Source organism: Danio rerio, chromosome 24 (assembly GCF_052040795.2).
Source record: "Danio rerio strain M-AB ecotype USA chromosome 24, GRCz13ab, whole genome shotgun sequence".
Taxonomy (NCBI): Eukaryota; Metazoa; Chordata; class Actinopteri; order Cypriniformes; family Danionidae; genus Danio; species Danio rerio.
Window position 1 is genome coordinate 9,556,706 of NC_141044.1, and position 26,376 is coordinate 9,583,081.

Below are 26,376 nucleotides of genomic sequence, written 5' to 3' on the forward strand. Positions count from 1 at the left end.
ACAAATAAAAAAAAAAAATTAAAATCAAGCATCCCTCATGCTACAAAAGTCAATTTATAGAATTTTACTTTGTGGATGGATGAATGTGGACTTTTGGAAAGGGGAGGCATACCACCTAATGTCAATTTTATCTTGACTGTTGTTTTTTTAAAGTCATTGCGAAGGCCAAAATCAAAACTAAAAGATGAATAATTACACACCCATGGTTACTATTATGGTGGACTCATAGTGAACTTGACTTCAAGAGACTTCCACTTTTCTTTAAAAGTCTCACCTGAGTTTTGCACAGTAAAAGCTGACTTATATTTCTAAATCAAGCGCATGCGTATGTATGGCGCAGCCTTCGCGTGGTTGCATAGCTCTTGCCGTGGCTGACGCGCACCTCTGTAACTACATGTCGCAACTGCACATAGCACAAGCTCTGTGTTTGGTCAGCTTGGTAGCTGTGATAAGTGTAGGTGGTGCTGATAGCTGCGAGCCCAATGGGGTAAGTGTTTACAAGTGTCGAGTCCCATAAAGGAGCTCCAGATGAAAACAGTTGTTTTGTGTTTACCTTATGATTAAAGTTGTTGCACATCCACCAGTTCCCACCTCTGTTTACTAACAAGCAGTACGTTTACATGGACACCAAAACTCTTATTTTAATATGATTAAAACAATACTATGATTAAAAGTCTACCATGTGAATAGTCCGACTAAAGTCATAATCGAACTGCAAGGAAATCGGACTAAGACATGGAATATTCCTATTTTAGTCTCATTATTGAAGTGCAGTACAGACATGTAAACACTGCAATCAAGCTAATACCCTTTTGTAGTACTTTGCTACATTTTGCGACAGGATACACACACACAGCAGTGGTCAGCTTTTGAAACCAAACAATTTTTTTTTGCAAGCGGCAAACGATTACTGTGCTCTCATTCAGTACCTCTGAGTTTGTCATGAGGCATGAATGAAAATTTAGTGAATGAATTCCAATGGTATCTGCAGACTGCAGAGGTGGCCTGTTACTTGAGAATTTTTATCCACCGTTGTCTGTTTGGTGCATAGTATGAGAAATGAACTGCAGTTGAACTTGTCGCAAACTTAAAAACTAAATGCCCAAAATCACATATGGTGCGATGACGAACACAAACTATTATTGTGTAAAACCCCAATGGAAACAAGTGTTGGATGGTGAAGTAATGGCGTTAAATAAATGATGTACTGCATCATGTGAGATGGGAACATGAAAGAAACATTCAAAAAAGCAACTCATGTACAAACCATAATCATATTATTGTCTTATTCGGATTAAGGCAAATAATTAGATCACTGATGTCCATGTAAATGTAGTCAAGGTGACAAGTACTGGCCTACGTACATAATACAGTGGTCCCTCGTTATTTGCGTTACGTACTAGCCAAAATCCACAAAGTAGCCAGCTTAATTTTTACAATTATTATAAATGTTTTAAGGATGCAGAACACAATGTGCGAATCAGGATGCATAACACAATGCCCTGTAGAAAAACAAACATGTTAAATTGCATAAAATTTTTTTTTTTAAATCTACGAAACTGCGAGGCCACGAAAAGATGCGTGTTACAGCGAGGGACCACTGTACAGCGTTTTTGCCAATTTTTTCAGATGTGTAATTGTAGAATAATTTTGAAAATGCTGTTGTAACTAATGTAAATGTAGCGTTTTTTTAATTGCAGAGGACGATTGTTGTTTTTTGGCTACATAGCCATGTTAACGTTGCCTCAGACTGCAGTCATCTATATGATGTGTTCGCACATGGTATTTTGCTGAAACGAGGAGAAAACAGAGTCGGTTTTCGTCACCGCTAGTTCTTTGATTTCAGCTTGGTGTGTCTTGTGCTTAAGACATCACGTATCATCAGGCCTATAGGTATTCATGTTGTCTTGCCTTTATATGTTTGGGTTTGTGCTGGAAGCCATTGACTTGCATTTTAAGAATCAGCAAGATGACAGATTTATCTAAAAAGCTACCGAAGAAAACTGATCTGAGGTTAAACCAATAAATTTGAGTTCTTTTTGTTGAACTATCCCTTTAATTTAACTCTCTTCCTCCGTCCTGCCAATTGCGATGTAGCTCCCTTGTTAAACTCCCAAAGACTTTTACTATTTCTATTAGACACTCTATATTTAATTCATATAACAAATATATATTCATGCCTAAAAGCATATTATTATGTCTGTTAGTATTACTACCCAAATAATGCACACTACTGAATTTTATTATTGATTTGTAGATTTTTGCAGTTACTGTCTAAGAGCCATATGTCTTGTGTTCTCAAAGAGGACATAACTTCTAAAAGGGCAACATACCGATCACTTCTGAAGATTTTACCGCCAATGTAGCTTTGAACTGCAGTTGTACGTTTGTGTAAATGCACTTCAATCTCTCACGTGTCACCTCTGAGACAGGGTGAGGCTCTTCTGTTTTCATTATCAAGGGACAGAGTGGACAAAAAAACACTTCTTTTCTTCTCATATTTATCAAACTCATACTTGATCATCCTGTCCTGTCCTCTAGTCTCATTTCATTTCCTGCCATCTTTCTGCTATCCTTTCTCAGCAGTGCTGCTCACCTGTTCGACTGACATGGATATCCATGGTATCTGTCAAATGTGACAATTTTATCTGTCAGCTTTCACGTCATTGACAGAAGTGCGCTCAGGACAGGCCAGTCTTCACAGCTCTGATTCATTAGCCATTATTAAAGTAGCAATGCGTCACATTATAAAACATGACATATGGGCAGTCAGGGATTTCATTCAGCATTAAGCCCAGTTCACACTGACAGCGATAAAGTGACCAAAGTCTTTTATTTGAAATAATATTTGCTGATTTGTAGTTTCATCAGCAAGGTGGTGCAGTGTGGCTTTCAATTTTAGGTTAATTGCAACTTCATTTCTCATAATTACCTATTTCACAGTTATGACCCTGTGTATGACAGAAGATTTTATTTCCTCATCTTTATTTTGACTAGGAGTAATTGTAGTTGTGTTCATTAAAATTTGTATATAGTTCTGAATTTTCTTATTTTAGAATTTTAAATACATTGTCAAAACAAAACAAATACAATGTTTTATCATAATTTAATGATATATAATGGTTTATATATAGCATAATTCTGATTATTTCTCCGAGTTGTGGTTTTATATTCCACAGTTGCACAAATAATTTAACACAATTGTTTATTATAATATTTAAAAATATGACTTTATATCACAATTATAACTTTATTGCTCATAATTTTGATTTTTGAATTGTACCACCGAAGAAAATAAATCGCAATCATGACCTGATAAATCTTTTTTTTTTTCTTTTTCATCGTCGTCACTTTATTTAGTGTAATTGCAATTTAATTGTGACTTTATTATATTTGTGAGTGGCTTTACTTTCTCACATTTGTTTTTATAGCTGTTTATATACTTTATAACCAATCATTGCAACTGACCCTTTATATTTATTTTATTGTGAATTTAAATGTTAATTATTATTTTATATTACAATTATCATTATTTCTCAATAAAACAATTGTGTTATAATAACTTTCTATTGCAAAGATTTATTTCTTCTGATGTTATTTGCCAATATTACCATAACGATATAAAAACTGACCCTATTGACCTTATTCTAAAATGCAGTAGTGGGCCTGTTTTCTCGATTGTTTAGAACTTCCGATTCAGTCACCTATGGGAGAAATGACTAGGAATAATAAACGGTCAAACTACTTACTCTACAAACAAATGTTTGCATGTCTATACAGACCAAGTAGAATAATATAATAAGAAAATATCAGTTTGCAACATCAAACAGTGGAATGCGCAGTTTTTAATGTCTAAAAATGAATGGAAGTGAATGAGACCGGAAGTCTCGAGCCAAAAAGATTCAAATGGCTGCACCCACTCGTCGGCAAAGAATAAGGTGAATATATTAACTTATATTGAAACATATATTGTAAATCACAAGTGCATCAAAATTTGTGTTCACTTAACACCATGTCTGATGACACCAGGAAAGCGATTCAACATCTAGCGATGTATATGTGATTTTATATCACAATTACGAATTTATTGTTCATAATTTGTTTTTTTGTTTTTTATTGCACCATTAAAGAAAATATAATGGTCACCCTATATATGATGAGATTTCTTTTTTTTTTTTTTTATGTAAGTGTGAATGTTAATTTAGATTTTATATTATTCTTATCACTATTTCTCAAGTCATAAAATGTCACAATTGTGATATAATAACTTTCTTTCACAAAGATTTTGACATAACTATATAAAAACTGACCCTATATAATAACTTATATTGAAACATGTATTGTAAATCAGAAGCGCGTCAATATTTTTGATGATGATGTTTTGTTTTCTGATGACACAAGGAAATATATCTAGCGATATACAGTTGAAGTCAGAATTATTAGCCCCCCTGTTTACTTTTTTCCTCAATTTCTGTTTAACTGAGAGCAGATTTTTAGGGAGGGCTAATAATTCAATGGTATATATGAATTTATATCACAATTTTGACTTATTATTGCTTATAATTAATTTTGTAGAATCACACCATTGAAGAAAATATCGTAATTGTGACCCAATATCAATATTTTTTTCCATTATCGTCACTTTATTTATTGTAATTGCAATTTAATTGAGTTTTTATATACTTTATAACAAATCACTGCAATTGTGACCCTATACACATAACATGAGATATCATTTTTTGTTTTTGTCATTGTGATTTAATTTTGATTCTATATTTAATTATTACTATATCTCACGTCACAAAAGATCTAAATTTTTATATAATAACTATTACAAAGATTTTGCCATAAATATGTAAAAACTGACTCTATATATGAACTTTTATTAAAACATGTATTGTAAATCACAACCGTGCCAATATTTTTGTTGATGTAACATCATTTGTGATGACACTAGTAAAACTGTTCAACATACCATTTATATCGCAATTCTGACCCAATTTAGAAATAGAATTTTTTTTTTTTAATCATCGTCACTTAATTTAGCGCAATTGCAATTTTATTGTGTTTTTAGACACAATATTACAAATCACTGCAATTGTAACCCTATATATCAGGAGATTTCATTTTTTGGTTATTGATATTGTGTTTTTAAATGTTAATTTAGATTTTTTTAATAATAATTACTATTACTGCTATTGTAATTATAGCACTTAAAAAAACTCATAAAACATCAAAATTGTTATTAACTTTCTATCACAAATATTTTGCCATAAATATATAAAAACGGACCCTATATAATAACTTACATTGAAACATGTATTGTAAATCACAAATGCATCAATACTTTTGTTGACGTTACAATATTTCTGATGACACCAGGAAAGCAATTTAACCTCTAGTGTCTCCTCCAGCAATAAAATCGTTGTCAGTGTGAACATGCCGCGACCACAACAACCGACTTGTTTGACATATTTTAATTCTGTAGCACTGAATAGCTCCACCCACTGTGAAATCTCATTGGCCGATTCTGTCCTTCAAAAATTGTACAGTAAACTTCTAACTGGCTGTAACCATATGTTGCAAATCGGTTTCTCATCAACTGTGGACAAACCTATTATTTTAGCCATAAACTTACCGACAATTATCACACGTCGTTACGTTAAACTCGACACTAACTCATTTCAGAGAAATGCACACTGTTTAGCTGTTTCCAGTATTTTGTAAATATTTAAATGACGATTCTAAAGACGCCTTCTTGACTGCTCACTAATATAGCTCCTCACTATATTTGTCTAAATGTTTGTATACATGAATATAAAATAAAATCAGTATTTTGTAATGGAGTTGTAGAGATATTTAATACTTGATAAAACAAAGTCGCAGATATCTATCATTTCCCACCTTTTGAATTTTAAAGTATCTAAACTGCTGTGTCAAACTGATAAATGTAAGACAAACACATTTTAGTTCAAACTTTGACAGCGCAGTTTATTCATATATTTATAATCACAAGTTAGCATGTTAGTCTTAATCCTCGGCCAAGCCAGTCAAGTGTGTGTATGTAAGTGTGTGTGTTTCTACATCAAGTGCATGTACCCAAGTGCTTCCTAATTTTCCTGAAGGCATATTTCTTCTTTTTTTTTTTTCAAACAATATGTAGCAGAGTTGATATATTGTAATATAGTCAAGCTTTCTTTTGTTTTTATTCATACGAAGATGTATATACATTCAGCAACCCTGCAGAGACACATGTATCAAAGCAGAGCACATGCCATCAGCTTATTATTTTTCTATTTAAAGAGATCTGTCGAACCACACTCTTGCCCTGCTTGAGTATTTCATTTGTACACACCACTACATCTTAGTCGCACTGACTTAATACTAGTCGAAACTAAACTGCACTGTCTCATATCTTTCAATAACTGATAATACTAATTTGCACTTGTGAAATATGTTAAATAAACAGAGCTAATTTTATTCCTTTGCTCAGAATATTTCACTGTGGATAGACACGTCACTATATTCATATTCATTTCCCAGCAGTCAATGTGCAGCCATTCTCTATTTTCATACACTGTAAAAAGCGATTAGGCACTTAAAAAGCAAGTAAACAATTTTCTTTTTAATCAATTAGTCGGCTTGACTTTAAACTGAGTAAATTTGTCGCCTTAAATTTATTAAGCAACTTAACATTGTCCATAATTATAAATATTTATTTAGATCAACTAAAAGGAACAGTCCATTTTATTTTGTTATTTTTAAATAGGCTCTTTTTAAAAGTCCCTACACTCTCAGAAATAAAGGTACAGGAGCTGTCACTGGGGCAGCTCCTTTTCAAAAGGTGCATATTTGTACCTAAAGGGTCCATAATGGTAAAGGAGCTTTTTAGATACATTTGGGTACTAATGTGCACCTTTGAGGTACCACTTTGGACTCTTTGGGTACAAATATGTATCTTTTGAAAAGGTACTGTCCCAGCGACAGCTCATGTACCTTTATTTCTGAGAGTGTACAGAGTTTAACAGCTGAGTTATCATTTTTTAATTCATTCAGGCGATCTTTGTGTCTAATACGAGCACGTTTAGTTTAGCTTAGCATACATAATTAAATCAGATTAGACCACTAGCATCTTCCGGTGGTGTACAAAAAATTAAGTTGCTATTTTTTCAGTCGATGTGACTAGGAACTATACTTTGATTCGGGCGTAATTATAATCAAGGGACTTTGCTGCCGCATTGCAGAACCTCAAATTAGTCCCTACATACTAGGTAACCATTGTGCAGTATCATTAGCTATGTTTCCATCCACCTATTTTTATGCGCATACATTTTGAAATTTAAACTTCTTATTAGATAAGAAACGATGCGCATAACTATAATGGAAACACTTTTACCGAAGAAATTCCAGAATGCGCATTAAAAATGTCATGTGACTTTGTTATAAAAGAACATGTGATGATTTAAATGTGTGTGCATGGACAAATGTAAATTGTAAAACATCTGAAATGTCGTTTTGGTCATTCTAAAATGCTGTAATCATTTCAGTATTAGTGTTATTATATTATTAATTACCTCCAGAACTGTCAAGAGCATTTGCACTCACCTTTAAACACCTCCACCACACGTTCATTGGATGTCAGAATTGTCTTCTGAGGTGCATGTCATTTATTAAATGAAGAAAAGATTCACGCAGCTTCTCCTACTGCAGCAAACTCCCTTTTTACTTTTGATATTTGGTGCCAGTTAATCACAAAGTGACAATTTTGTTCTCTTTGACTCGTTGGATAGAAACGCTGCTTTATTCGCATGTCTTAAATGCAGTTTAACATTTAGTTGCACATTTAATTTGCATCTTTGGATGGAAACATATCTATTGCGCCTGCTGCAGCCATTGTTCAACAGCAAAGTTAACTGCGTATTAAGCCGGAATGAGAGCATAGTTCCCAGTCATATCTAGCCAGAAAATAGTACATGTAGCTCCAGAATAGTCAAGCTTTAAATTACCGAAGACATTTTTGAAATTGAGCGAGATGCTAATGGTCTGATTTGATGATCTATGCTAAGCTATGCTAAAAGTGCTTCCAACCAGGCCTGGAGATCGACTGAATGGACCTCTAGGGTTCTATATGAAGAGTTCAGATGCAAAAACCTCTGAATGCCATCTAAAATTTTCTCCTAAAATGAGTTTTTATCAGCCTCCTATGTTGTTTATGTTCAAGTATTTCCCTTCAAAGGCAATGAAAATAACTTATTTGTGACTCTAAAAGTAAATATTCTGAGCCTACACTCAAGAAGAATATATCAACAGCATTTAGAGGTTTTTGCATCTAAACTTTTTATGATGTAAAATGGATTTACAATGGATTTACTCACTATTTTAAGTAAAATCAGCTTGTCGCTTTAAAAGGCAACGGTTTTACTCAATTTTTTCCCCCAAAAGTCAAGTAACATTGCTTTTTACAGTGCAGTTTATTTGAGTTGGCTTTAGTTTAGTTCTTGTAGTGTTTCTCTAAATACACTAAACCCTTGGTTCCAGTTATTATGCACTAGAGCCCTTCTACTGTGGTTAATGTTTGTTTGAATTATTATTGATGTTTAAACGCTCGGCCTTAATTTATGAATATATGATAGTCATGCACAACGTAGCCTCAGGGGAGACTATATAACATGTGTATGAATGTGTGTGTGTGTGTTTCTGAGTGTGTGTGTATGTTTGTGTATATCATGAAGAGGTCTTGTATTGGAAATGTTACCTTATTAAAAGCATTCAATATTGACAAAGTACATTTTCATATTGATATTTCTATGTCAATGTGCTCGGTAGTTATTCCACTGCATTTAGAGTACAAATTCAGAGCAAAATTTGGATTTTTTTTTAAACAGTTTAAGAGTTATGTCGGCTAATAAAATACCAACATAAATTGATTTGGACAATCAGTAAAAGTATATTGTATGAATTAAATGATACCGAAATGTTTAAATATCAATGGATTGCATTGCCCTTGTTTTTAGAGATATTTATGAGACATTAGAGAGATATTTTGTGAGATTATATATAGCACTAGGCTTTTTGCCGAAAGTGATCACAACCTGATTTTCTTAATTGTTGTCGTTCACTGATGTGACAATGTTGGTTTATATCTGGCAACATAGTAAGTCCTGACTTTTTAGGGGTTTACCTCTTAAAAATGTACGTAGATCAGACTGTGTATTATTGCCAAAACTGTGGACTGTGCACCCACCGCAACATTTTGGGAAAATAAAAGGCAGGACATGATGTATTTAACTGTTCTTGTAAGCATAAACTTTATCAAAACGACTGTGTGTGTAAATACATGAATGTTCTTCATTGTAAATGTAACCTACATCTAAGGATATCTTACTACTTACATTTTGTATTTATTGTAACGACACTGTTGATGTTATGGCACGTGTATGAACTTTTGATCATTAAAACATTACAGATGCTCACAGCCATGGTGTGATTCATTTTCAAATGTTGTGTATACAAAAATATGAATAGAGAGGGATTTTTCTTTTTATATGGAAACCTGTTTGTGTATTTCCAGTATTCATACATTACTTTTAAAGACAAAATGATTGTGAAACTTGAATTATTTTTCAAATATTTCACAAGTGCTGTTTTAAACAGTTTTAATAAGTCATTTCTAATAACTAATTTATTTTGCCATGATGGCAATCAGAGGTGGAAAGAGCACTGAAAAATCATCCTTAAGTAAAAGTATCATTACTTGCCTAAAAGTTAGGGGCAAGTAAAAGTATCTGTTGTAAATATTACTCAAAGTATGAGTGAAAAGACCTTTCAAAAGGTACAAGAGTATTGAGTATTACGCTTTAAAAAATTGATGCATTTACATATAATATGTGGATGTTTGTAAACGTAACATTCTGTAGTGCATCTAGTTATTGCCCAACAGGCACACAACTTCATAGGACGTTAATATTAGGTTAGATTTAGATTGAGATGTCAGGTGACCAAAATTCAATGTCTTGACAGTGTCAAGGACAACGTTATTTTGATGTCCTGTAACAACATCAAATGAGGATGATATTAGGTTGTGTTGGAAAGTGACCAAAATCCAACACTGAGCCAACATCTTAAAATAACGTCATATTGATGTCAAATACTGACATTTATTCGTCAGGTATACCAACTGAAATCCAACATCTGATAGACGTCATAGCGGTAACGTCCACACAACGTCAAGCAGTAACATCATTAGACATTTGGTTGATTTTAGGTTGGACGTTGATGTCAGCCTGACGTTGGTGGCTGATTTTCAACAACATGATTTTAATTTGAAACAAAATGCAATGTCCCTATAACGCTGGGGTATAAAGTCAATCTGACGTCATTTTTGTAGGCCATTTCAGTCATACAGTAAACATCTGTCATTTTCTTATCAGTGACATGCATCTAAACAGTCTCTGGGTCAATGCGGGTAAAGATTTTGAACATCTTGTACACTTCTAATACTTCTAAACAGTTTGCTGCAATAAATCGCCTATGTCTTGAGATAGTTTATTATGATGTGATTTACCTTCTGTGCAACAGGTACCACAAGATATTTCAAATCCCCATAGACAAGAAAAGATTAAGTAGTGACTGCAGGTTGAATGAAAGTAGTGGAGAAAGTACAGATACAGCACCCAACTTCCCTTGTACTCAAGGGAAAGTAAAAGTACACATTTTTAAAACTATTTAGTTAAGTACAATTCCAGAGGAAAAACTACTCAATTACTATAATTTGAGTATTTGTAATTTTATACTTTACACCACTGATGACAATACATTATATTTTACTATATACATTTAACAAAACACTGGTATTTAGCTTACAGTTTAATTTAAGGTAGACTTGTATTGTTCACTACTGTAAAAATACTCAAAGTCTCTGTCAGTGTTTTCAAACAATAATATTTACCAATATTTACCATATTTATCATAAACGCAAACACGTCAAATAAACTAATAAATTCTTTAGAGAGCCAAGTCTAATTATTTTGATAAGCATTACTTATTTTGGGTTGTGCAGTTTTATTCACAGAATTTCTACAAAGTAGGTTATACACTGTAAACTCACATACCTTTTTAGTCACATCCATAACCTACGTTTTTATTTTCTCATTTATCACATACACACACAAACACACACACACACACACACACACACACACACACACACACACACACACACACACACACACACACACACACACACATATATATATATATATATATATATATATATATATACATACATATACTACTGACCATAGCAGTATATTTTTTTATTGCAGCCAAGCTAAAAAAAATTAAACATTCTCCAGAAGATAAATACTTAAAACTGTTCTTGCTGTGTTAAACATTTTCACAGAAACACAAATAAATTGGAGTGAATATCCGAGTAACTGAATATCTTGCGATTGTTACAAAATGTCTCCTAGCTGTGACATCTTATTGCAATTTAAAGTTAATATTGTATTTTTTTTGTAATTGTTTTTGGGTTTTTTTAGATCTGTGATGAACACTTTTAATTATGTCTCGCTATAATGACACACACAATTGTGATTGAATTTTTCATAATTGAGGCATGACATTAATTTGTGATGTCTTTAAATCGCACAACTGTAATTTACATATTCATTTTACATCTCAATATTGCTAATTTACTTTTGACAGTTAATTGTGATATACTTTACAGTTGTGCCTTGCTATCACTGTGCTTCATCATTGTGATGTCAATTCTTTGTTGTGAAATATCTCACGATTATGAATTTCTCCTACACTTGTGATTTCACTTCTTGTAATTTAGATCTTTAGATCTCACAGTTTGGCACCCTTATAATTACAACTTGCACCTCGTAATTACGGCTTTCTAATATTCACAACTTAAAAAATAAATAAATAAATAAATAAAAAAATAAAATAAAAATCACACTTTGTGTGTGTGTTCATGTCTTAATTTTAATTTCTCAGCATTGTGACATGCCTCATAATTACAACTTCGTCAAATAATTTGCGAACGATTCTCATGGCGGCGACTAAATCTCACAACGGTTTTGTATTTTTAATTGTGTTTGCCATCCCCTATACCTACCTCACATTTACGACTTAAAATTGTGCCTCTTCAATGAAATTGCTACTTTAAATCCCGCACATTGTTTTTATTAATATTTTGATTTGTGGTAATTGTTTTCGTTTTTCATAAATGAAACTTTATTTAGCAAAATTGGAACTTATCTGACGATGTGTTTACTTTCCCACAACTTTATTTCTCACAGTTTTGACTTAACATGTATAACTTTGCATCTCATTGTGTAGCTTATTTTAACTTTATTTTTTTTTACTCTGAGTTAAAAACAAGCTTCCCTAATTTTAAATCATCGCCTGAGGCCTGAGTAACGAGAACAGATCTTCTTTGACTCCTAATATCCACCTTCGGGCTCAGATGAACCAGAGAACAGATAAACTCTCATTCATTGCGGGAGCCATTCAAAAGTCTTTAGTATTACAGAATGTAAAGTCTTTTTAAATATAGGTGTCCGGTTAATTAGCGACTTTGAGCTGCTAATCACTTTGATCACTTGTTGCCAACTAGACCAATGACTCTTTGAGTTGTTTGTTTGGACCTCAGCCCAGCGAGAAGTCTAAAGAACAGCTGTCTAACTGAGTGTGATTGAATATCCAGGACAGACGTGTCCCTGCTAATCCGCCTTTATTGTCTGTGCTCAGATACACAGACATGCACGCTCTCACAGACGCCATTGGCAGGCCATAGTTGACGTCTGGTTTTAGCTACTGCTAATTAAATGCAGGATTATGCTAATTGAAGTTCTTGCGAAGCTTACACACAGAAGAATGTCAGTATGATTTAGCAATAGCCTGTAAGAACATGCCTTCAATATGTGTGAGATGTCAAGGCAGGGCATAGGTGGGTTGATATAAATCATCTCGTTTAGATGTACCTCCTTCCGCTTTATGCAATTAAAGCAATCCACGTTTTCTGTCTGGCCTAACATGTTACTGCACCTTTTCAAATATTGGAAAAGAAGAGCCATCTGCAGGTTAAGGTTTCCCATGATACTCTTTGGTTATGTTTACATCTGCTAAAAAAAAAAAAAAACAATTAGACACTGTATTGTATTCTCATCCTCAAGTGGTTCCAAACTTTTATAATACAAGTGCTGTCAAAATTAGTACGTTAACGCATGCAATTAATTTGAAATATTTAACGCTTTAAAAATAAATAAATTCAACAAAATTAAACACAAGAAAACATATTATATCTTATGTATCTCATGGCCCTACAAAATAAAAATAACCTGAAACAGTTATTAAAATAGGTTTAATAAATAAATAAAATGACAGGTATAGGCCAAGTGACCCAATAGTTTATGATGGCGTTTTTACTAATGCCAACCGGACGATATCACGGGAAAAAACTCATAGCCTATGAGAAAAATCTTTTTTTCTTACTTTCAAAATGATGAAAAATTATATAGCCTTTGAGTTGAGTGTTATCCCAAAAACTAACCAACTTTCACGGTAATAATTGTGACTTTTGTTGTCTTTTTAGGTATTTTTCTGGCTACACTAATGACTTAAAATGTACGAAATCATTTTTAAAGACTGTAACATTTAGCTTTTTTCTAACACTGATGTTGATTGCGTTATAAAGCGTGATGACTCGGTTATGCTGATTTCACTATAATTATTTGCCGGTTATACGAATAGTCTGACCGTGGGTTAGCTTGCATGTGTGGGCATCTTTACCTAAAACTTTAAACATTTATAGGCCTATTATTTGAAATAAAACGAAAAGTAAAGGAGAATAAAATATGATTTAAAGCACTCGTTTGGCGCTGAAGCATCTGCGTTAATAAACGGTATTGTTGCATAACCTTCAATAACAAAATCAGTAATAGTGAAACTGCATATTATTATTAGTATAAAAAGTATATCATTATTTAATTGCTTTAAGTCAGTAACTTAAAATGAAATGCAAAGTAATAATAAATGTTAATAAAAAGCCTTATGTGACGACCCAGATTAATAAAGGGACTAAGCCCAAAAGTTCTTTAATTTGTATCATTCACTTTTTTACTTGGATTTTTGTTTTAAAATTCCACTGTAGTTATTGCAGAAAAGATTATATTTTGTAAAAATAAAACTGCAGCATTTAAGAAAAATTAAAGGGCCCTTGTTCACTTTCAATTTGTCTCAAATAAATTTGAAAAAAATTGGTGACTAATTCGAGAATTTTGAGATATACATGTACGCATATTTAGAAGAAAAAAAGAAAACCAACCATAGTCCACATCCTTAGTAGGAAAAACAACTATTGTAGTCAACCATTCTCTTTAAAATATCTTCTTTTGCGTTTAACATAATAAAGAAATGTGTGAACAAGTGGTTTTTAACAAGTGTCATTGCGTAATGACAGAATTTAGAGTTTTGGGTAAACTATCACTTACTTGTTTGGATGGAGCGGATGGAGGTAAAGTTGGAAAATCATATGATAATCATATTTGCAGCCAATGATTATCAAAGTTGAACTTGCATGCTAATTCTGACCAAACATTCAAATTAGCGTTGTAAACAATAATATAGAGACTATATAATAAACCAGAGGCTATATAAACCAATTTAGCTCAATCTTGTTTGGCGACCACAAGTGTCAATGTTGTCAATTACGATTTTTTTATGCTTGATTCAACAAACGAAGCAATCTATACTGTCCCAAAATCGAAATGGAAAACTTTACGCTAACAATCGTCATAATACACAAAGATTAACTTGTTATACTCACCACATAAAGGTCAGCAAATTGTGTTGTGTATCAATTATGTAGCTGCTTTCGGTTCAGAGAGTGGGGCACCTGACGTTCCACTTTCCAAGCACTGTCCAGCATTTCAGCTCTATTTATAAATACCCAAATTGTTTAAGTAATCATGTTTAGTTATTTACTTTTTTCTAAACATTCTTCATTGCACAGCGCTGTCAAGTGAAAATTTTCACGTGTTACCGTCAGGTGAAAATAGCCTAATCAATGGTAGCCAATCATGTCACAGTATATCTTGAAGAACAAAATGATCAACCAATCGCATTTCAGTTAATGAAGGCGGGACCTGCAAACTAGAGCTTGTCCAGACAGTCAGACACAAAAACGATTTACTATTGTGATAACATGGTAAAATAAAACATTAACTGTAAAATTCAGTGTGCTTAAAAACACAGCTGAAATTTGTCATATCACATGTAATCATGTTTTAACTGTAGAACAATATTAATAAAACATATCATGTAACATTTTCTTCAGAAAAGCTATTGTTTGCAAAACAATTGTTAGCAAGAAAAATACACTTATAAACTTACGTTTCAATTACAAATAGAAAGGTTTCAAACATGTCTGACTAGCATTAATAAGAGTTTTATAAAGTTTTAGTATTAGGTCTGCAGGCAGGGAAGATACTGTCTTTTGGCTGTTTTAATGTAATGTATCACCATGAAAGCAGCCCTGTACAGCATCCATTTTTAGCTATCCCTGGAAGTGGTTGATTGTGGACAACACTGAAAACTACACTGAATGCTGTGGGTTTGTGTTAAAATCACGAGTATTCTCAGAATGTTCTTCTACAAGTCCTAAAGAAATCAACTCTCAAAGAAATATTAAAAAAAGAAAAGTGTATGGGAATGACTTTTAATACCTGGTGCCATTGTTCAGATTAAAGAAACAACCATGAATGTAAGAACTTTTCCATTTTTCCCCAATGTAAACATACTTGTCAAACAATGAAGAAGGAAGATGAATGATTATTTTGTAGAAAACAAAACTTTATTTAAACACCGTGTGACCCCTATTTGCCACATACATTGCACAGTAAGGAGGAGAAGTCACATCATTGGGCATCATGTCACATTGGCTACTGTAAATGCACTGGTCTAAGGTCCCAAAACCTTGAAATCAACATATTTGGTGACATAAAACCATTCTTTTCATTTTATCCTCTGAAAGTGGTCTCAACGTAATAAACAGCAAAAAAGAAACAAAACAAAAAAACTTAATACGATTCATGTAGTGTTTTATTCTTCCAGCTCACTTGTCCAAGGTGTGTATTTGTTTGCGTGTATGTATGTGTGTGTAGGGGTGGGGAGGGAAGTATGTGGGCACATTCACTGGCCGTTTCTACACTGAGTATTCAGAGGAAATCTCAGACTATAGTTCTGCTACATCTGAATATCCCTCGAGAGTAATGAAGAAAACAAACGTACTAACAGCATCTGAAACTTTACAACAACAAAGAAAATACAAAAGAACTGAACATCTATGAGACACAGAATGACCTGGTGCAGTAGTGATTAGAGTCTGTTGGAGAGAAAGCTAGAGTTGATAAGATACTGAGATGACCTGCCATATTGTGCAAAAGAAAACGAGGCAGAATATCAGACGTGTTCTCTAAAAACGAGGCATAAATTGACAATCATAGAGCCGAATCTCTGAAAACGAGAAAGAAAGACTCATGAGGAATGGGAGAAAAGCTCGTCTTCTCGTAAAGAAGGAAGTCGTATTACTGTGTTTGATTTTGGTCCCCTGTGTACAAAATGAAGATACATATTTATTTACATATAAATGGAATACAAAAAAAAGAACTGCCAAGGCACCTTGAAATGCTTTACATAAAGGAATCCTCATCAATTTGATTTACCAAAAATAGAAATGATCAGGCCATGCTAGTTTGCTTTGTTGCTCAGTCAAGTTTTTTATGAACTCCCAGTGGAGTTCACATTTGGGGGGGGGGGCGAAAAACAAACATCGATGAAGCTCTTTAATTCCTCCATCCGTTTTTTTTTTCTTCAGGCGAGGAGCTTTTTGGCCTGCAGCTCCATTTCGGCAGCCCTCTTCAGCGCTACGTCAACCAGCAGCTGGAAACCGCTGAAGTCCTGGGTGAGGTCGGGTGGGGTGGGCGGAGGGGTGTTGAACAGGCCGCTCTGAGGGCTGACGTTACCCTCCCCTCGACACCCGAATAGGCTGGCCGCATCTGTGAGTGGCAGCTCTGTGGCTCCCTCGACGCCGAGGCGCGTTGTTGTGTTGATGCCTTGCGTGGCTGTGGTGATAGTGGTGTGGCAGATGACGGAGGGTCTGGGTAAGACAGGTCCGGGCGAGGGAGGTGTTTTAGGGGACAGGGCCTTTTTGGGGTAACCGTTGGAAGTGGGTGTGTTGCTGGTCGGGTGAGGTGAGCCAGGCTCGTAGCTGTTGCGGTCTTCTCCGTTGGCGAGCAGACCGTGTTTCGGTGACTGGGAGTTGTCACTGAGCATTTCGCCACCCTTGCTGCCCCGCCGCGAGATGGTGAACTGGTTGGGGTCCTTGCCATCTTTCCGGAGCATCTCAGGAAGGAGTCGTCGCCGCGCATTTATAAACCAGTTGCAAACCTGTGGAGAGATACAGATACAATGATTATTGATACAATTCAATTTTTACTATTATTACATTTATTGTGTACTACAATCCCCAAATAATTAGCTGTAGCTTTTAAGATTGTTTGTTTAAAACTGTAAAAGCATTGTTACTGTTTGTTTAAAACTAAAAACATTAACACTGAAATTACTGAAAACAGTACAAAAACAACATTGATTAAAAGCTAAAATAATTTATGAAATAAACTTCAATAGTACTTGATGCTAAAATAACCAATCTTTTAACATAGAAATGCTTGTCTTGTGTTATGTTCAATTGTCGAGAAAATTACATTCCCATTCAGTCTTAAACCATTTTGCCACCTGTTAAAGTTCAAACGGTATAGTCTTATGAAACCTTTGTTTACTTTGTTTGCACACTGTCTCACTTAAGTTAAAAAAGGAAATTCATGAGGCTGAATTGAGTTAACATGTGACTCTATTTTTGTTTTTCCTCTTTGAAAAAAGCTGACCTGGCAATTAAAAGTAGGAAGCTCTTGGCGGTGAGGATTTCTCTCAATCACCTAAGTAACAGTTCACCTTTATCCCTCAGATTGTGTTCTTTGTTAGTGCTGGAGGCTTTAGGCCTTAATCATGCTAATAGCACTGTATCTTTCATTGCTCCGCCGAGTCTCACCTGAGGGGGTTTAAGGTCTACTCTAATGCAAATCCAACATTTCAGGCTACAGAAAACATGTGTGAATGCTTGACTTCGATGTGCATCTCTACAAAAAGACAAATTACTGCTGCAAGGCAAATGGCTGACAGTTAACACCTTCAGTTTATAACAACAATTAAACTTTGCTGGCCTTTTTTTTTTGTTAATGTAGATCACACACCACAGGCAACTGTACATTTACCATGAAGTTTACACTGGGGTAAATCTTAAATCTAAAATAATCAGCTAGAACCATCATAGAAAAAGTTCACAATCACATATATCATAAAGAAATAATTAAAATACAAGCACTTTATCAATTTTTATATAAATATCATAATTATTATTATTATTATTAATATTATTATTTTACTGTCTCATGACACCAAGTGCTAATAATCTGCATTAGGATGACATTATTGCATTTCATTTTCAACATATTTATTTAATTAAAGCGATTAATAGACTTATTACACAAACAAGAAAATATGTTTTGGCTTTTAAATTTCTATCCTGAAATAACGTATTTCAATGTGTTGGCGTTCACATTTCTATCCTGACCTATCCTGAAAGAACTTATTTCAATGTGTTGGCATTCACATTTCTATCCTGAAATAACGTATTTCAATGTGTTGGCGTTCACATTTCTATCCTGAAATAACGTATTTCAATGTGTTGGCGTTCACATTTCTATCCTGAAATAACGTATTTCAAAGTGTTGGCGTTCACATTTCTATCCTGAAATAACGTATTTCAATGTGTTAGCATTCACATTTCTATCCTGACCTATCCTGATAGAACTTATTTCAAAGTAACTTTTCTTTCTCAGTATCTAAAGGGGCCATTTTCAAAATGCAGACTTCAGTATGGTAATGTTTCTGTATTGTCTTCCAGCGAGTCTCTTCAAATGAGAAGCCTCTTTGGCTCTCTGTGTAATGGGGCTGTATTGTGTACCCAACGGTCTGCCTGAGCTGAGCCTGGTAGTCTTCACTATGTTAATGTGTGTGTATTGTGTCTCCCCATTGTTAGTGAGACAGCTGGCTGAGCGCAGGGGAAATTCCTGGCCCAGTGTCTGAGCAAGTCTCTCTCTCTCTTTCTCTCTATGTGGCCACATCTCAGATGACTCAAAACAGTTATTCACTCATCTGTCCACAGGAATTCTCTCCATTGACTGCATTCACAGGAAGTGTTGTTTATATGACGCTAAAACTCAGCGGGAACAGAACGTGTGATCTTAAACCGAGAAGCACTGGCGAAAAAAAGAGCTGACTTTTTTTTTCTGGCCTAGTTATGACATTGAACCTTTCGGTTTCCTTCACACGTCAGTTGAACTAGACATTGATGACAGCTAACTGCTCTCCTGTGAAGCATATAAATAGATTACTGATCAACAAAGCAGAAAACTCAAAAATTCCCCCTCGCATTCTTGACGGAAACAAGTAGTCGTGAGAAAGAAACTTCTCTGAAGCCTAACTACAGAGTTATTTTTTATTTTTTAAAGATTTTGCATCCACTAATAGCTACTTTTAACAAAAGTACAGCTTGAAAAATGTTCAGACAAGGTATTCTGTGACTTTGCCAGGCCTGTTGTTGATGTTGTTTTATTCCAGCTTTAAAAATAATCTGTAATAGTATTAGTGTCGCATCAAATGTTTAATAATTACAAACGTCTTAGAAACTAACCGAAAAAGACAATAATTTAAATAAAATGGCTAAACAATTTGGAATAATAATAAAACAAAACGGTTTTAACCTTTCCATAACAATTTTCCACAATCATGTTATTTCAATTACAGCACATGCTGTTACATGCAGTTGTGCTGTTTTTGTTTTGGTTTCCTTGAAGTGTACTAGGCCACATAGACTTTTCGAAAATGTTTAGTACCTGTAGTGTGGATAGATGGGTCTGCTTGGACAGCAGGGCTTTTTCCTGCTCTGATGGATAGGCATTGTATCTGTGTTGGTAGAGCCAGTCCCGGAGTATTTGTACCGACTCTTTGGGCAAGTTTCCTCTCCTCTTCCTCTTCCCTGACACTCCTCCATTCGAAGAGAGGTCAAGAGGCACATCCAAACTGTCCTCATCCTCCGTCTCGCTTCCTGACATCGCCAAAACACCTGCATTCATAAGAGACCAGAGCTAAAACGTATTGTTTATTCTGCACGTGCATATGTGTGTACAGAATGAGGAAAAGTGTAAAGTCAGACTGATGTATGAGCAATGTGTTTGTAACCAGCAATAAGTGTTTCAGGGTATGAGTAAGCTGGGAATCAGTGTGTACCCATGTGTGTGAAGGAGGACAAAAGACACCCAGTGAAACATCAACCCCCAAACCCCTGCTGAGGACCCTCCTCCTCCCCCTATCCTACACACACTGGCTTTCCATCCAAAATGCCAACCGCTGAATGCTACACAACAGCGCCTGGCCGTCTGTATGCATGTATAAGCGTGCGTCTGTTAGTGTGTGTGTGGCAGCTGATGTGTCACATCCCTGCTGTCAAGCAAAGCCATGTGATTCATGGTTGGAGTGGAGGCGTCACAAAGACTCTAAACTGTGTCAATGTTTCATCGTGACTTTCTGAGCACTGTGAATACAGCTTGCGCACTTGCAAACACTAAATAAACTGCGATTATGCATGGGTTAGTTAACTCATGTAAAGTGATAGCTAACCCCCTTCAAAAAAAAAATCTGTCATTTGTTTTATGCTTTCATATCTGTGATTCTTTATCTAAGGTACACTCAAGGAAAACAATATCAGTGTTATTCACTCCAATTTGTGAATCATGACTGAGTGGGTAACATTGTGTCTACCAGCTCCTTTAGTGGAAGAAAGTAAGTCATGTGGGTTTGGAATAACATGCTGGGGTGAGTAAGCCATGACAGGGTTTTGATTTTGAGTGAAGTAACCCTATATTATACCGTTCTTCCTGTTTCTGATGACGACTTGAATATTATTACCTCTTATATCATAAACCGGTTAGTTTGTCAATAACACGTTTTACTGAAAGTGCTTAAGGGGACTTTTAGTTCATGAGCACTCTAAGTGAAACAAAACTTTCCCTAACTTGAGCTCCAGGGTGTGCGTGGGATACTTAACAGTCAAAAACCGAAACGAGTGAAATCACGTACACGTCTATTTTTTGAGGTTGTGTGAGAAAATGATTAAACTTGTGAGAAGGAGTAATGAGAAGTAATTTTGTCGTCGGCCTACATGAGGAGGAGGAGGGGGGAGGGGAACCTGTTGCAAATCTCAAGACCGAACAAAAGAATGTCGCTTGTGGGACATTTCAAACTCTGTTTTATCGACTTTTCACAAGGTGAAAACTCGTGAAATCACGTCAGGTGGCGGATAAGAGCTTGACACGACACTCTACGCGACCAGGTGCCATAACATAAGAGAAATGTAAACTTAATAGCAGAGAATAGCTCGGGCTCTATTGTGTGCTGTGAGAAACACGAGGTCGGAGGGAATGTGAAAGCGTCGCCTCGAGGAAGCGGCGCGAAATACACAAACTTCACAAAAGGAGGTCAGGAATTATCGTTGCACGTTTTAAACCGCAGCACAATGTTTAAATGCAGTCAAAGCAACGAAGTAGTCGTCAAACTAAAAACAAGGCCACTCGGAAAGTTTCCCTCGTATTCCCAACAAACTTGAGTGAGTGTTGTGAGAAACTCTGAGCGCATGAGCATTTTCCCAAGCCAAAGAAGTTCAACCATTACACGAAGACGTTTTATACTCACTTAAACAACAACTACATAGCTCATAAGAGTTACAGATGACAGTTATATTATACATTGGTGTATTAAAAAAAACACTGTAAAACAAATCATCAATACGACGGTTAAATAATCATATCTGTATAAAATCAAAGCATTATATGCTGAATATAAACACGCGTGTTAATAATTCGAAACGGCTCATGGTGACAGCCCGCCAGCACATGGTGAGAAAAGGCTGTTTTGTCTGCAGTGGAAAACAATAGCAGGCAATGCCAGACATTTTCTGTTCAACCATCATCGACAAGTTCCATCCATATGTCACAATCACCGATAAAAAACATAATAAATCGCTGATATAACAGATATGGAGATGATACGTACCCTTTTTGGTCTTCATGTCCGTCAAAATTCCCCTTTTCACGTTGGCAACAAGGAGGTCGATTCTTCCTCGCTTTAATCACTCACAACTGTATTATTCCAGATTGTTACGAAGTATCGAGCGCAAATATTTCTCTTTTTTTGTCGAGGAATCGCCGCGGAGCGCGTTTTTCATTTGTCGGAGACGCAACACATTGTCGGGTACCTGGGACAGGCTGCGCGTCTCATTCACTGTGTTTGATGTGGAAACTGGGTGACAGCTATCTTTGACAGCTGCGTGACTCAACGCGGTTAGATCCTCCCCCTCCGAGGGCAAGAAGGAAAAATCTGACATCAGACGTACAATAAGAGTAAAAAGAGACAGAAAAGGGGCTTTTAGACAAACCGATTCGAATCTGTAACGTGTGTAGAGAAAGATCTGGCTCGCGGGATGTGTTTGTGGAGACGTGTTTGGACATTGGATTGGATCTAGTTTCTGCACGTTTCCCTTTAATGACTGCGGCAGAGAGACAGGAAGCTGGTTTATTATGAATGTAGGTTAACATTACCAAGAGGCAGACACATGGCAGGGATATATCGGGACTGCTTTCATCAGCATACTTCTGTTAGGCGCCCTACTCCAAAACATTACTATTGTTTGTGTGTTGTTGTTGTTGTTTGTGTAATATGTTAGAATGGTATTCGTCTTAAGGCAAATACTTTGTTTTTTGATACTGCAGGATGTGTCGATGTGTTATCAGGTGCAATGCGGCATTTATTTCAGGTGACAGATGTGTGTGATGCGGTTGCAATTGTGAGAGAATCGTAAACAATATAATGAAAACAACTCCATGAATGATTTATAATGTACGTTTAAAGAAGTTCTCTTCGCATTTAAAGACTTGCAACTTATAAAACGAGTTTTGATTTTAACAATAGACACGTTAAAAGAGTTAAACACACATTTTGCAAAATATGTTTACACAGACTTTTTAATTCACTTTCTCAGACTTTTTAGAGTGCAAACCCAACACTTTATCTGTGACTACAAATTAAACAAAACACATTTAATTGTACATTTATATGTTATGCCAGCTCATGAATATTACAAAATATGCTATGTTTAATCTCAGTATTAATCCCTAATTATTTAATATTGCGAGTATTGTGTACAAAATAACACTGTTATTTAAATTTGACGTTACATATACGCAGTAACTTGCTGCTCACTAAATGTGATTTGTTGAACAAAGTGATATGCCAGATAAGAACGACTATTGTTCGCGTTTAGTGTGATTTACTATAAAGAACCGACTCATACGAGTCATTGCACCGTTTGGGTAGCGCCCTCGCTGCTTCCAATTCATTAGAATTAACCGACTCAAAGGAGTCATTTGCTCGGGAATCGGACTATTGGTCCCTTCATGTTTACATCGCTTCAGATTTAGTAGCTACTGAAGTTGGCGGTTGATAACCTTTAGTAAAGTGTTTCGAATACACGTTCTAACTTAAATCGAAGATTTTAAAAAATGCTTCCAAATAAGAATTGCTTCTAGGCTCTCAGCTCAATTTGTAAGCCGTACGTGATGCCTCCTGTTGGCGCAGCGCTGCGTGATACCCAGTTGACCGTTGGGATTAGATGGTTGTAAAGCAAGAATCGCTTGTTTCTTCAGCTGTCCCGGTGACGCGTCCCTAATTCAAATTACAGCAGCCTCAGAATTCTTAACGCTGATTATCTCTCTTGCGTGTGCAGCCCTATGCTCTTCTGATGTCGTTTATTTTGACATGTAATTTTGCGTCAAATTGTGCTAAAAAATACGTATCTAAACATTTTTGATTCTGACAGACATCTTTAAAACCAAGCGTGATCTGCTTGTCAAAACACTGAGGCACATGGCTGTGAAGGCTTATAAAGCGGTATTTGGAGTCTAGATATAGGTCAGGTCGTTGACTTTTCCATGCGAGGCGTGCATGCGTCATGTGTCTGGCTGGCCTTAATTCTCAATTTACCGCTGCTGATAAGAACACATGTTGTTCTGACTATGCAGACGTAAACAATAGCCCATAAAGCAGTCGGATATTATAAAAATATTTACAGGGCATCGTTCTTTTTAAATGAAACAATTGTCAACTCGATGAGGTCATGTCTTTATGCCGATTGGATCCAGTATGGTTGTGAGAAGACGTGATGATTCATGATTTCTCATAAGCATTAGACAGCTCGCTTCGGATTGTGTAACCGCTATCGCAGTCATAAAGGCGTGTTACTGTTATTCAATAAACAGAGACAAATAGCTCCCCCTGGTGTTACACTGCGCTACTGCAATCGTGTTACTTAAAAGCGTTCTAGAAGCACTTGGGATCCACCTACTGGTATAAAATATTCATTACATCATATTTCAGACAACATAAAAGAATGAATTCTTACTTAGGTATACTCTAAAAAACACAGGGTTAAAAACTACTCAAATTGGGTTGTTTTTAACCCTACTGCTGGGTAAATATGGGACAGAACACACCCGGGGTTAAATTAACCCAAGTAATTAAGTTATTATTTTTAACCCCATAAATGGTTTGTTTTTCTTCCCAATAATTGGTTATTTTTTACTTAAATAATAGGTTAATTTGATCCAAAAATGACTCTGCATCACTAAAGTACGGTGGGGGATGTGCAGCTTTGATTGCAGATGTACAAAAGGTGCTAGTAAGAATTGTTTTTTTAATTCAGAAAGGTCTGACTAAGGGCTGCTATGAGCATCAATCTCATTTTAATCATCTGAAAACGCAAGGAATCTGCGTTTATGTTACACTATTTTCATTGCATTTAAATAAATAAGTACATATTACGTGGTATCCCAGTCAGCCCCTGCTGTGAGTTGATTTGACCCAAAGAGCTGGGTTGAAACTACCCAAGACTATGAAAACACCCCCCCCAAAATTACCCAAATGCCTCAACCCAAGATTTGGGTAGAAAAATCACCCCATATTTTTTAGAGTGAATACAGTTAAATACATGTATTCTTGTGAATTGGCAATGGTAAAAGCCCCAAATGTTTTCGGAAATAAATAAGCCACACTGCTTGCTAACTGTAACCACTGCTATTGTGTTCATCTAGGCGTAATTTATTAAATTAAAAAAGTATTATACAGTGGTCTCTTTAAGAAAGTGCAGTGGGACATGATACATTTTCCCTTTTGGTTACATAAGTGCAAAGAGTCAGTTTATGGAGACATGTCAGTAGTGCAACTGAGAACAGGGCTTGTGTGTGTATGACACTTGTGGAATCTATTTAAAACTCTTGTCGTTTTCACTGACCTTCAAGTTAACCATGATGTGTTAAGAAACTTCACTTCCTCTGTAATCATCTAAAGATAGATATAGACTCTTATTCAAAATTTGACAATGAACACTCGAGTGTTAGTAACACAATTTACCATTATATTATATTTTAGTAATGGATTGTGACTAATTGTGTATCATTACTTTTAATGAATTTTAATTTAACTGCTGGGTGTATAGGCGAAAGTTTATAATTAAACCATTAAAATAGTAAAAAGTATAACTTCAAAACAACATTAACAGTATTTTTTTTTTTTTTTGACTGTGAACAATGTTGTTCTCTGATAGTCATTGGCTGCTTATATGATTTTGCTATTTAGAAATATATGAAATTATATTTTATGAAATTATATTGTTTTAGGGGAAAGTCCCAATGTGCGAATGTAAAATCAACTTTACCTCTATAAAAAAGGCTGTAGAGACTCTTTGCAGAATATGATGTCATATGATGTCATGAGTCGAATGCTAGAAACACTGGGGTTAGTTGCAGCAAAACTATAACAATTCTGAAACTGTTAAATGGGAGTTTAACACCATATATGGGAAAAGGATAAATACAGCAACCAGCGAATTATTTAGATTTCTTTTAATAATAATAAATCAACTTTGTTTGGATTGAAGCTGCGGTTTGACGTCGCGTCGACCCACCTGACGCAAATTTCCCCGAAAAGTCTTTAATATGCTTAAGGCGATTTCTAGCCAACTCGTCTTGATGAAGTAGAACCAATGTAGTTTAGTGTGAGGCGGGACTTCCTCGCAGTTGAGAGGCAGTGTGGTCCGCAGAGCTGTATGGGAACCCGCGGCCTCTTGGCAAACTGCAC

The 26,376-nt window shown here is 35.4% G+C and overlaps 1 protein-coding gene and 1 long non-coding RNA gene across 13 annotated transcripts in view; both read right to left on the bottom strand.

Annotated features, from left to right (window-relative positions):
• LOC141380822 (uncharacterized) overlaps window positions 1-15,075 on the bottom strand; it is a 101,070-nt gene extending 85,995 nt beyond the window's left edge. For 4 of the 12 annotated variants that reach the window (XR_015524777.1, XR_015524778.1, XR_015524776.1 and 1 more), the window contains exons 1-2: window positions 14,837-15,075; window positions 13,057-13,130 (exon numbers count right to left, since the gene is read on the bottom strand). This is a non-coding gene — a long non-coding RNA (uncharacterized LOC141380822). Of the gene's footprint in view, window positions 1-13,056; window positions 13,134-14,836 lie in introns of all 12 variants that reach the window. The other 8 variants (XR_015524767.1, XR_015524774.1, XR_015524773.1 and 5 more) reach the window with 2 other exon arrangements.
• Window positions 15,076-15,713: 638 nt separating this feature from the next.
• tgif1 (TGFB-induced factor homeobox 1) lies at window positions 15,714-22,471 on the bottom strand. The gene is given in 3 exon segments (NM_199567.2): window positions 15,714-17,457; window positions 20,025-20,254; window positions 22,240-22,471. Coding segments are annotated over 3 exon segments (822 nt in total). The 5' UTR covers window positions 22,256-22,471; the 3' UTR covers window positions 15,714-16,881.
• Window positions 22,472-26,376: the final 3,905 nt, after the last annotated feature.